Source organism: Camelus bactrianus, chromosome 3, assembly GCF_048773025.1.
Source record: "Camelus bactrianus isolate YW-2024 breed Bactrian camel chromosome 3, ASM4877302v1, whole genome shotgun sequence".
NCBI lineage: Eukaryota > Metazoa > Chordata > Mammalia > Artiodactyla > Camelidae > Camelus > Camelus bactrianus.
The window spans coordinates 5,202,669-5,215,112 of record NC_133541.1 but is presented as its reverse complement, the minus strand read 5'-3'; the positions used below and the strand labels follow the sequence as shown (position 1 = coordinate 5,215,112).

The following is a 12,444-nucleotide window of genomic DNA, read 5'->3' as shown; positions in this document are numbered from 1 at the left end:
GGTGTTTCTTTAAAGAGTCAGGACAGTAAAGTCCATTTTTATTTATAGTGGTTATCATTTGCAAATCTCAAACTCCTTATGCTGGACACCAGAAACTGACACACTCACTGTACCTGACTATACTTCAGTTAAAAAAAAGAAAAAGACAGCAAAGCCCAAGGAAGCGGGGCCTGAGATCTACCTTCCACGTGGGTGTAGGGCTCCCACTTGTAGTGCCATCCTCGGAACCGTTTGCCGTTGTACGCGGCGCACTGCAGGGCGCGGAAGTCGACGCTGCCGTGGGGACATTTCTGACTGTTGCAAAGCTTCAGAGCTCGAGCGGAGCCCGCACAGAACTTCCCTCCATTTGATGGTCTGGAATGTATGTGTCGCAGTTAGAAACCTGATGTTTTAAGAGCTACTCATGCCTCCTTTATTGGAAGATGGAACAGATGCTGTTAAACCACTTACAGACACCAAGTAAGAAAAGCGCATCTCTGCTAAGGCATTGGCACCTTCTTACATATTAATGATACGCATCGTGTTTCCCTTTTCTATGGAGTGTATTATTTGCAACCTTAGTAGAACAGGTCTGAATCTGGCGAGCGAGTTCGCACGAACTTGCTCATCACTCAGTGGAAGGCAGGGTGAGCATCGCTCTTCTCCGAGGTCTATAAAGGAGGGGGTGACCAAGGAAGGAGCTGATAAAAAGCAGAACTGAGCCTGCAATGCAACTACTTCGCCTCCCGGATGGCACCTTCTCCCCGCTATGAGTTTCCTTGTGACACCGAATGGGAACAGAAGAGCCAGTCATCTTCCACTCGCTGGAAGTGCCAGCCAACACCCCTCGAACCCCCTACAATTCTCGCGGAGACAGCAGGATGAGAGAGCACCCAGCCGCGGCACAGGACTAAAGACAGGACTGAAGTAAATAACTGTGCTTATGTCGTATGACTAACAGTAAAGAAACGTAGGTGCAGGAGGAAGATTTAAACCCCTTTGCTCACTGCCGTGGTGACTGCTTTCAGCATCCTTGTCTTCTACAGGGGGCACAGCAAAACCGCATGTTGTGATGGTAAATGTGTTTGATGAAAAGCCAGTCCTTTCACTTGTTCTTACTGATGCTTATCTATTGATGCGTGTTCTCCATGTTTTTTGCATGATTTATTTCCTTATTTTAGGCAGGACTTTGGTATTTCATGTAAATGTGGTTAAAATCCAGCTCCTGAATATCCCCGTTGGGTCCATTACTCTGCTGTGGTCAAGTAATTAAATTATATCAAAGAGACATCATTGTACAAGAAATGCTTGAGTAAAAGTGCTTTTCGACTTAGAGTTCCTTACAGCAACGGGGGAAAGGAAAGAGAGATTTTAAGGTCATACAGGATCATTATCACTGAGCTCACGTCCACATGCTGTTAGGAAGGTTCGTAGCAGAGAGGTGGCTGGTTGGTGGGGGGCGGTGGGGGTGCTCACCGGGGGTTCGTGCAGAGCCGGTCCCTGTGAGACACCCCTCCTCCGCAGGTCCTGGAGCAGGGGGACCAGGGAGACCAGTCTGACCAGTGGCCATGGGTGGGCTTGGGGCCCTCGTCACCATGTTTCACACACTGCCCTCCGCGGCACCACTGAAAATTAAAAAAGGAAAAAGCGATTATGACTGATGGGCAGACGGTGGGTTTATTGCTGCTGTAATGCTCAGCACTGGGGAGTTTGGTAAAATAGGCAGATCTCTCCATCTCCACCCTCAGGAGTACAGAATAAAAATACATTCAATGCTGCTCCTTTTTGTTCTGTTCAAACCTAGCCTCGTTCTACAAATCCCCATGAAGGGAAGAGGGAGAGGAGAATTATTTTCAGGCGTCTGTCTGAGCGGCTGGAACGTAGCAGGTGTAATTGAGTCGTGATGCAGGAAGTTTCAGGCTGATGGGTCACCTGTCAGGTGAGTGAACTCTAACCTTTCCTGGAAACAACACACCCTTCATATGTGACTTTTGGGGCAGACTGACTGTCAGGTAGAAAAGTCCAGCTGGAGGTTCTGTGGCCTCAACACCTTGTCATTTCTGGCCGGGGCTCTGTGCTTTTGCTCCAAAGCACCTGGGCTGGGAGCCTGGAGGTTATAATGGATGCATGTCAGGGGTCACACGGCTTTCCGAGGACATGAAACAGCCTGCACAGAGCTCCACCTGTCCCTCTGAGGCTGGCGATCCTATCAGTTCTCCTTTCTCTAGAGACGTGCTCAGTGATGTGAATTCTGCTAAAATCCATGTGGTTTCTTCACCTCCACCACATGCGAAAGCTGCAGACCTAGCATTGTGTTCAACCGCACTGGTTTCCCACCAACGGATGCATTCACTGGGCACAGCTGGCATTCTGCCAGCAAAGCACCGAGTAGGAATCTGTAAAAATTAATGGTTTTACAAGAGCAAAACCAACCTATCGGTATGAACGTGATTGCTCAAAACAGTTTAAGATTCCCTGCGGTGCTCACTGTCTGCTGGAGGCAGTCTACGTGAGATGCACAAAGAGCTAGGTTCTAAAGTCACCTAGATAATTCTGTCACGGTCGCAGTTAAGCCAACAACTTGACTTAAAGCCTAAATGTTTCATTTTGCTTTGGATATGCATGAATTACTATAATAAAATCTGATGTAATTTTGTTTTAAAATTACAGAAAATGTTTACACACTTTCCCCCCAAACTTAGAGTTTATCCCTTTTTAATATAATCAAATAATTATATAGACCAGTATTTCCTTTTCTTTCATAAATGACAGCCTATTACCCACATCTTTCTCCGTCCCACGTTTCCACTTAACAGTATGTTCTGTAGCTCATTCCACAGAGTCATACAGGCACATCCCTTGTCCCTCTGTTGCAGCTACATGACATTCCGTTAGATGCGTTTCCAGCCAGTCTCCAGCTAGGGGACATCTGCATCATTTCCAGTCTTTTGCTGTGATTATTATTGCTGCAATTAACAGTCTTGCAGATGCTTTTTTTTTTTTTTTTTTTTTGCCATTTTGGCCATAGTATCCCAAAATGACTAACTTTAAAAAATTACTTAAAAAATTTCTTGAGAATCTGAGAAGAAAGAACTACAGCTTCTCCCGGGAGGCCGGGGGGATGCACAGGAGCACGCAGACACACAAACACGAACCTGCACACACACAATTTTTAGTATAATTTCACGCAGATAGCAGACCAGTGGAGCCCGTCAGTGAGGTGGTCAGGGGTAAGACCCCTATGTTAAACAGACACACAAAATGTCCACTGAAACACCAGATATGCTTCTGAGGCCCACCCCACGTTTATCACACTTTTATATTTAGTTGATGGAGGGTGTGGCCAATACGCAAAGGCTTTATCTTAGGAAGAGCCACGGCAGGATGAGGCACACATCCCTCCCGTGATGCCGCTCACACAACCCGCTCTCACACCTCAGCCTGGCGCCCCCGGGGAAGCAGCAGTGCAAGGCACGGAAACCGACCCTGTGGAGTGGAGAACCAGCCCCGTGCGTCAGGTCAGCCAGGTGAGTGACCCGGGGCACGTCACTCGGGCCCTGAGCCTGCCTGTCCTCCTGTGAACACTCAGGATGGCGGAAACCACCAGACTGAGTTCTGAAGACCCGTGGAATGAGGCCACGTGCCTCGCACCACGGGCAATGTCATTACAAAGTTAGGGCTCATTTAATCTTATGTTCGGGATTATTAAAGAATCAGAATCTGCTTTGGTGCGACCCAGGCGGCAGTCCTGACGCCCCTGTTCTGGGCGTCTCACGGCGTGAGTGCAGAGGAGCCCGGCGTCCTTTCCCTGGAAGAATTCTTGGGTGCACAGTGGGGGTGGCAGTAGGGTCACCCTCCCAGGGTGCTTGTGAGGATTAAATGTATATCATGTTTTAAGTACAGTGCTTGCCACTAAAAGATGCACTGACCGTTGGCTGGATTAACCCCCATGCCCCAGTGTCGGCGGCAGGTGGCGGAAAACAGGTCCCCACGCAGGAGAAAGGTGCACAGCAGTACTGCTGTCCTCTCTGGTCATCAGGAGCACACGCGCTGCCCTGGAACATCCCGAAGCACTGGGATGCTGACTTCTGCTAATGCTCGCTGCCAAGTTAGCAGACCTCACGGACACCTGCGCCCCAGCGAGACAGGAAGACACACAGCTAACACCACAGGGAGCTTTTACAGGAGCCTCTGACACTCATCCCACTATGGCCACTGGGCAGCCACGCCACGTGACCCTGGGCGGAACGCTTAATGTAATTTGTAGGCACCTACTCCGGCTTTTTCAAAAACATGCTCTAATTCTCTTCAATGTGAAGGTAAAAGCTCTATTTGGAAACACAAGGGAAAAATAACAGAAAACATCAATGAAAATCAGTTTACCTGTGCTTTCAAGGTAAATACAACAGAACAAGAACATCCTCCAGGGAAACAGCAGGTGACGAAAACGAAGTCGGACGCCTGGAGGGCCAAGCGCTGTCCCTGCGAACCGTCACTCAGGGCAGCGGCGCGAGGGCTGCCAAATGGGTGTAATTTGGCAAACTATCAGATTTGCAAAATTTGATCAATTTTAACCACTTATGTGCAGAACGCCGTGATCACCTAAGCTTAACACTCAGGTGAATCCCCTGGTATCCTTTGCTAATTGGTATTTCCACATCGTTGTAGCTCGATAAATCCATTTTCTCTTTTGAGAAACTAAAGCAATTTTATTAGACTTTTCTGTTGTGGATGAATTTACTGCTGCCTCCATCACTAGAAGGATTTACGTATCAGTCCCACCCCGTGAAAGTCTGAAAAGAAAGCACATTAACACGTGTAGGATGAGTGGTTGCTGGGCGAGATTCTTAAGCGAATTTACCTCATTTCCTCAGTCAGCGTTGCAATAATTTCACACATATGTCAGCTTTGTTTCTTAATACTTTGAATCCATTCTATCTGCACTCACATTTCAATGTGTTTATGGTGGGAAATATTTACTTAGGACTTTAAACGTCCTAGATCAGTGGCATTCAGGCACGCATTTCTCTTTTACATCATCAAAGCATCAGACGCGTGGAATGAAGGTCGTTACAGTGACAGTTTGGTTCTGATACATTTCTGTCTTTATCAAGAGCCTCTTATGTGCTGGAAAAAAGTACAATCACAGGCCGAATCACAAGGATTAAAACAGTACTCTTGCACGTTAAGATACTTTATTTCTAAGTTTTGATGACAAAAATCACCATTACCTACCAGTTAGTAATAAGCTTGCCATCTTATGTATTTTTTCTTTTCCCTGCTGTAGAACATCCCTTTTTTCCACAGGAGCAACAATAGGTCAAAAGAGTTGGCTCCAGTCCTTAAATCAATGCTTTGTGACTTTAACAGAACTACATAAGCCGGCTCTTCACATGGCGAAAAGGAGGTCAAGGGTTTAACGCCTCCCCCTACTAAACAGATTCAGCCGTCACCTGTTGCCTGACATCTCTGTTGATGAAGTCCAGACAGCTCATCACTGGAATGGATATCATTGGAAAGGCGAGAACAGGCGAGAACAAGAGTCCTCTGCATAGTATCAGTGTAAATTAGGCGCAGTTTTTGGGCATGGGTGTAGATATGGAAAGAGATAAAAATACCAAGGCAAGAGTGAGACAGGAGGCAAGGGGGCAGGGCACAACCACGGAAGGAAGGACACAGCACTGAGGACAGGACAGACTGGTTAGAACCAAGACGGCAGGAGATTCGACTTCCAGTACACCTTGAGCCTCATGGCGCACCCACAGGTGCCGTGACAGTTCCTGGACTGACCATAAATGGTCAACATGTGGCGGCGGGGACCCAAAGCAGTTGGAATAATCCTCTTACTCGTTGGCCCATAAAAACTAAGAACCTGCACCTCCTGGTCACTCTCTCCCGCCTTCTGAGACGGCCCGCGCTCTCCCTATGGAGTGTGTGTCTCTCTAAATAAAAGTGCTTTCACTTTACTATGCCTTGTTCTTGAATTCTCTCCTGTGCGAGGCAAGACCTTAATCTCCGGCAACAAGAGGAGGAAAGAAGTGTGGGTTGAAAGCTTGACATCAGACTATGATGCATGTACCTAAGATTAGCTCCTTACCATGTCATGCCCGCAAGTAGTGCCTTCTGCTGCTGGCATAAACTTAGTCTCACATTTCCTTCCAATCCGGTGGCACCACAGGGCTTTACAGATATCCTAAAAGGGGAAAAGAAGGTCATTCATTAGTATCAGAAATGGTCCATACATCTGTGATGAAATAGCACTGAAACATTTAAGGGAAAAACAATTGATAGAAATGAAAAGCTGACTCTACCTCGTGGTAGACCCCTACGATGGAGGGAGGACCCAGAAGATTCATGTTCTGGACTCTGTTCAACTTAATTCTATCCCTGAAACTTTAATTTGGTTTTATTCATCATAAATTTAATAAAATTGTATTTCTAAATTAAAGAGTAAAATATGCTTAATCCAGACACTGAAGAAAACTACAAAAAATTAAAATAAAAAAAACTAACATTTTATAATTCATTCTTTTTCTCCTTTTCTTAATTGAAGTGTAATTGATTTACAATGTTGTGTTAGTTTCTGGTGTGCAGCACAGTGATTCAGTTACACATATACACACATATATACACACACACATATACATATATATATGCATATTCTTTTTCATTACAGGTTTACCACACGCCATTGACTATAGTTCCCTGTGTATACAGTAGGACCCTGCTGTCTATCTATTCTGTACATAGTAGTTGGTATCTGCCAGTCCTAACTCCCAATTTATCCTTCTCTCCTCGGTTCCCCACAAGTCTGTTTCCTGTGTCCGTGAGTCTCTTTCTATTTTGTAAATAAGTTTGTGTCATTTTTTTAGATTCCATATATGAGTGATGTCATATTTGTCTTTCTCCGACTGACTTATCTCACTTAGTATGATAATCTCTAGGTCCGTCCATGGTGCTGCAAATGACATTATAATCCATTCTTGTTCCTACGTCTCACTAACCTCTCCAAGTCTGAATCCTCATTTCCACATGGAAGATGGTTCTGAAACTTGCTGGCTTGTCCATCCCTCTCTCTAGCCATCCGTCCACCCACCCATCCATCCACCATCCACCATCCGCACAGCTTTGATGAAGGCCTAGAAGATGCCAGGTATCTTGCAGGCAGGAGGTTCCATAAGAAATGCAACCAGATCAATCCTCCCAGAAATGGCCTTAGAGGGGAGATGAGCTGTAAACCTCCACCCGGTGCACGTGGGAGAGGCGCCCCTACGGGGTGAGGGGGCACAGCGCGGGGTGGGCTTGCTGGAACGGGAAATGAGTATTGCTCAGAGGACTCAGGGAAAGACTCAGAGAAGATGGACATCTGATTCCACTCGAGCTTGAGGACAACATTCAAAGGAGAAGGAAAGAAGGGTTTGTGCAAAGGAAGGAAGACGGGGAAGAAGAAAGGTGTGTGCAAAGCAAGGAGGTCCTACGTGGCTGATGTGTCCTTAAATAAAACAGGATCTGAGATTTATAGCCAAGAAAAGTCTCTCCAGGAGTAGAGAATTATTTTTACTTTTATATCCTCTAGAGCCCAAAGGAACATCTTCGTGCAGGGCACGCAGTGGGACTCACGACGTAACGGAAACGTTGGGAACGCGGGTGGTAGCTTTAACTGCCTGTGATGAAAACGCTTCTTAAATGATCTGCACACAGATTCTGAATATTTGAACAAGTGCTGCTCTATTTCCCAAGACATTTCATCGCTGGGTCTGCAGGGTGTTTTGTGTTATTAAAAAAATGCAACACAGCAAAACTTCCACATAGTTCTCCTTGAGAGATAGCAGTTCATGGCATTTGTGTTTTCATTCTCTGTTTCACTGACGCTAGAGAAGTGCTCCCACGAGCCTTTCTGCATCGTGTGAGTGGTCTCTCAAAGGATTTCCTTCTTAAGAATCCATATTAACTTTACCTTCATAAAACTAAAGCTCCTTCATAAATTTACTTATTACGTATTTAGAAGTTAAGATATTTGTCAAAGACACAGCTTCATATTTCTTTCCCCTTGTTATCTCTCTCACTAATAAGATAGCTCTCGAGAACTTGGAAGGTAAAGAAGTAAACTTTCGATGCTTTAATTTGCATATCAATGAATTGCTTTTATTTTGAGGTATCCATAGTAACCTCCTACGGTTACAATCACTGTGCCATGAAACTTCATCTTCTTGAGAGTGCTCCAGAACCATTAAGTGTACTGGGGCAATTGTGTCTCGTTAGTGGCTAGCGCACTGTCTGGCTCTCACGACAGGAGTAAGCGTGCTGTATGGGGGGGCCTCTGGCCTTGGCCAGAATGGTGTTTAGAGATCAGAGCCATAAAACCGAAAGGAATCTATAAAAGCAGAGGACTGGATGTCTGTAACTCTCCAAAGAGACAACCAGAAAACTGCGTTTGCTGGCAGGGAAGACAACGTGCTAAAATACCAGGATATAAATAAAAGTCCCTTGAAACTGCAGCTTGTGGACTGAGGCTCAGTGTCTGGGTGGAGATGTGGTGGATCACAGCCAGAGTTCGGACAGCGGGGCAGGGGAAGCACACCTGCCCTTGGGAGGTGGTTCACAGAGACCTACTGACTCAGGCTCTGGGCGCACAGACAGGTGGACGAGTGAGTGATACAGGAATGGTGGGCGTGCGGGAGGCAGCTGCTCCTGCGGTTGCGTCAGCCGGGAGATGGACCCAGGGGTCAGTAGAGAGTCTGCCTACCCGATGTGAGTCGAGCAGGCAGAACCCCCCGTGTCCTCCCACATGCAGCCAACCAGCGACTTGTCCTGGGGCTGAATGAAGGGGTCGAAGGGAACGTGCCCAACTCAGGGCCTGGCACCGAACAGGCATCAAACCAGTGCATGTGCCGTTTCTCACTTCAAGGACATGAGGAGACGTGAGCAGAACCCCAGCTCTCGGCTTGGGGTTCACAGCTCTGCTTACGGGGGCTAGTGGTACTAATTCACGGGTTAGTTTCAAAGATTTTGGGAGTTGATACAAAATAGACAGTGTTTTCAAATGTTAAATTCTTTTTATCTATTTGTCACTGATACCAGGAACAATGTTTAGTACCTAGCTGGCTTTCAATAAATGCTTTCTGAATGAGCTGAGTGTCCATTAGTTTGCTCCTGTGGAAACCCTGGCCAGAATGACCAGGGACATTTTTACTGTAAAATGAAACTAATAGTGTGATCAGGGGATTGTGATTATAAAAAACCTCTAAGGTGACTTAAGAGGGTGACTTCATGATATGAACATACTATACCTCAACTGCTATTCCAAGTATTTTTGTAATATCCTTACATTGCAGTTTCTGGGAACATTTTGCAGAATAAAGCAATGTGGATGGAAGGTACTACTGAGGGCCAAGGCTTTTGACCTTTCTAAGTACACAGCTCCAAGTGCAGGATGCTAACCACTACAGCTCGCCACTCTCACTCAGTCCATGCCCAGCTCACGCCGTCTGTTCCAGCCGCATCCTGGAACCTGCTCAATCCCCAATTCCAAGCGTGCAGCCAGAAGCAACTCATAGAGTAAGAAGAGCCTTGAAATACATAATTCATGTTACTGTGTTCCAACATGTCAAAAAGTGCTCGAGACCTTGCTGGGCTACAGATGTAATTGCTGGCTGTTTAATAAAAATGCGATATTCTGCCCTGGAAAACAAATAAAATTGCTAGTACCTCAACCTCTGTTCATTTATTACCTAAACAACCCCAGACTGATTACTGCCTCTCACTTTTATCATTCTCTGACTTAACTGCTAACTTTTTGGCATAATGGACAATGGTTGTATTACACTCAGCATTATGCCTGCAGGTTATTACATTCTTAATAAAACTTCAGGGTCCTCCTGGAACAAAGACCCTATTAAATCATGGTTCTAGGGCCAGGAACTTGGAATGCAAGACGTGCTGGGTGTGGTGGAGGGGCTCCCAATTTACCAAGAGTACCCAGGACACTAAGTGATCACATTTCAAAGTAACTCTGCCATCCTGCATCTCAGACCGCAGGGTCAGGCCCCCAAGCAATGTTGACACAGCAGAACAGGTACTCCATAAAGACACGGTGGTTGGAATAACTAACGCCTGACTCAGGAAGAAGAAGGTGGAGACTCCGGCTTTTTACCTTCGCTGCTAAGGACCACTCTCTGTAATGAAGGCTCTCACTTGCATTCCATCCCATAATTTAAGAGCTATGTTCACAGAGACCGATTTCAGTGATGCTGACCTAGTTAAGTTTCACATCACAGCCTAGCACCCCAAATAAAAAACACATGTCAGGTACCTGCGTTGGATTTCTTGTGGCATTTCCATAGTGTGACCTGACTACCCCCAGATTCATTTTCTCAAACTGTCAGGACCAGATGCTCCAGAAATACAAACTGAAAATGCAGGCACAGATGATGTTGCAGTGGGACACATAATTTATGGCAATTATTTGCTTTTCAAGCAGTGGTGTGCTTTTATCACTAATTCTGATGATCAATATGCAAGTCCTCAGTGGACAGAGAAAGCCATGGTCATATATGTGTATGAATTTGTACACAAGTATGTAAACACCCACACACACGTGCCAAATATACACAGCTATTTATCCAAGAGAGGGATGCACATGGGTTTGTATTATCCTAACTTCCCAAGCTAAGCTTAAACGATTCAGCCCCTCTTGAAGCATCATCCTTCCACCCACCACCCAGCTCAGTAAATTCCTGTTGGCTGGGCCTCATGAGCCCCGTGCTGGCTTAGGCCCTGGGTAGCTTCCTTGCCATTTATCATTTTATTTTCTCCCATCAGAAAGCTTCCAGCTCTTTACATTTCAATCGAATCAAATAAACCCATTCTCGTTACATTTCAGTAGGAGCTCCTTTTAAAAAATTAAATTTTTTAAATGAGAGTGTCAGTGTCCTGGGATGCTTTGATTCATATGAAAAATAAAGAACTGAATTGCCACTCCATATTTAAAGTTGAGATTCAGTATATTAGAGATTCTGGACACATAAGCAGAATTTAACTATATATATATATATATATAAAAACGATGTCAAGTTTGTTCTATCGAGAAACAATTTTACATTACAGGGAGTGAGCTCACATTGTTGATTTTAATGGCTGTTTTTTGTTTTTTTTTTCCAGAAGGTATTTTCTCTCCTGTTCATGATGGAGGCACTGGTACCAGGCTTATTTTTCCACGTGCAAAGACTGTAAAACTGGACTAGATATATGGGCCAGTTGATTCAGACTCTTGCAACAGGCCATACAGTGCCTGGTCCTCAAGAGAAGGGCGATTTGTCAGGTGGGTGCTGCCCTCCCCAGTTCTCTGTCTGGGGACACTTCACTGACCGTGGTGCAGAGAGGTGGGCCCATGCAGACAGCAGCAGTCTCACTGAGTGGAGGGTGCAGAGGTCAGGGTTGGGGCTGCAGGAGTAGCTAGGACTTGTGGGAATGGGGCCAGAAGGGAAAAAGCTGCACTGGGCGGGGAGCCTCAGAGGCCTCCCCGAGGACTTCCTGCAGGCAGGTATCTGCGGCCTGAGTGGTGGTGGACGCGTGGGATGAGATTCTAAGTGGCCTAGCAGAGGGCGGCAGCTCTGGGCTGGACGCTGGTAAGGGCTAGGAGACAGAGAAAGCACAATGCTGGGTGAGGCCAGGGTTCCAACCCACACAAAGGGAAGGGACTTCAGGGAGCATCGGGGGCGTCCGGCGGAAAGCCCGAAGTCCACGTCTCAGGAGTAAGAATCACAAACTAGAAGACAGGCTGCGCCCGGGGCTGAGGGAAGACCAGAACTGATGAGCCTGAGGGAAGCATGAAACAAAGGCTCAGGGAATCCGAAGGACCCCTCTATTATGATAACAAAATAAATACGCGCAACAGAAAATAGCAACGTGTTCTAACATATAACCGTGCCACGTGTAATGTGCTACAAATATATTCAAGGCTACAAAGGGGTAAAAAGCAGACATAATAAGTGAACAAATGGGACATTCCCTAGAGAAATACAGACTACAAAAAAAGAACCAAATGGTAATTCTGGAACTGAAGCTTAAAATAATTCCAATGCATAGTTTGCCGAGTTGTCTAAACAAATGATTAGAAATGTTAGAAAAATGATACAAATGACAACCAACTTTTTATCAGGAACAGCTGAGTCCAGATGAAAACACAATTATATATTTAAAGTGTCTAAGGGAAAAGAGAATGAAGAATTCTGTTTAGAATTCCATGTTCAGAAAAAACTGTCCTTCAAAACTGAGGGTGAATTAATGACATTTTCAGGTAAAGAAAATGTGAGGTGCTTTGTGGCCAGCAGATTTATGCTACAAGAGATGCTAGAGGAAGTTCTTCAAGCCCTAAGGAAATGATCCAATTTAAAACCAATCTATAAGAAAGCAAGAATAATAAATGCCAAAAATGTGGGTAAATATAAAAGATGATCCTATTTT

The 12,444-nt window shown here is 45.5% G+C and overlaps 1 protein-coding gene across 2 annotated transcripts in view; it reads right to left on the bottom strand.

The window, feature by feature from the left end:
- The window catches only part of ADAMTS16 (ADAM metallopeptidase with thrombospondin type 1 motif 16), a 156,933-nt gene that overhangs the window by 69,728 nt on the left and 74,761 nt on the right, over positions 1–12,444 (bottom strand). For both annotated transcript variants that reach the window (XM_010970363.3, XM_074355981.1), the window contains exons 11-13: positions 6,077–6,172; positions 1,456–1,604; positions 182–354 (exon numbers count right to left, since the gene is read on the bottom strand). In XM_010970363.3, coding sequence (XP_010968665.3) covers positions 182–354; positions 1,456–1,604; positions 6,077–6,172 — 418 coding nt within the window. The remainder of the gene's footprint in view (positions 1–181; positions 355–1,455; positions 1,605–6,076; positions 6,173–12,444) is intronic.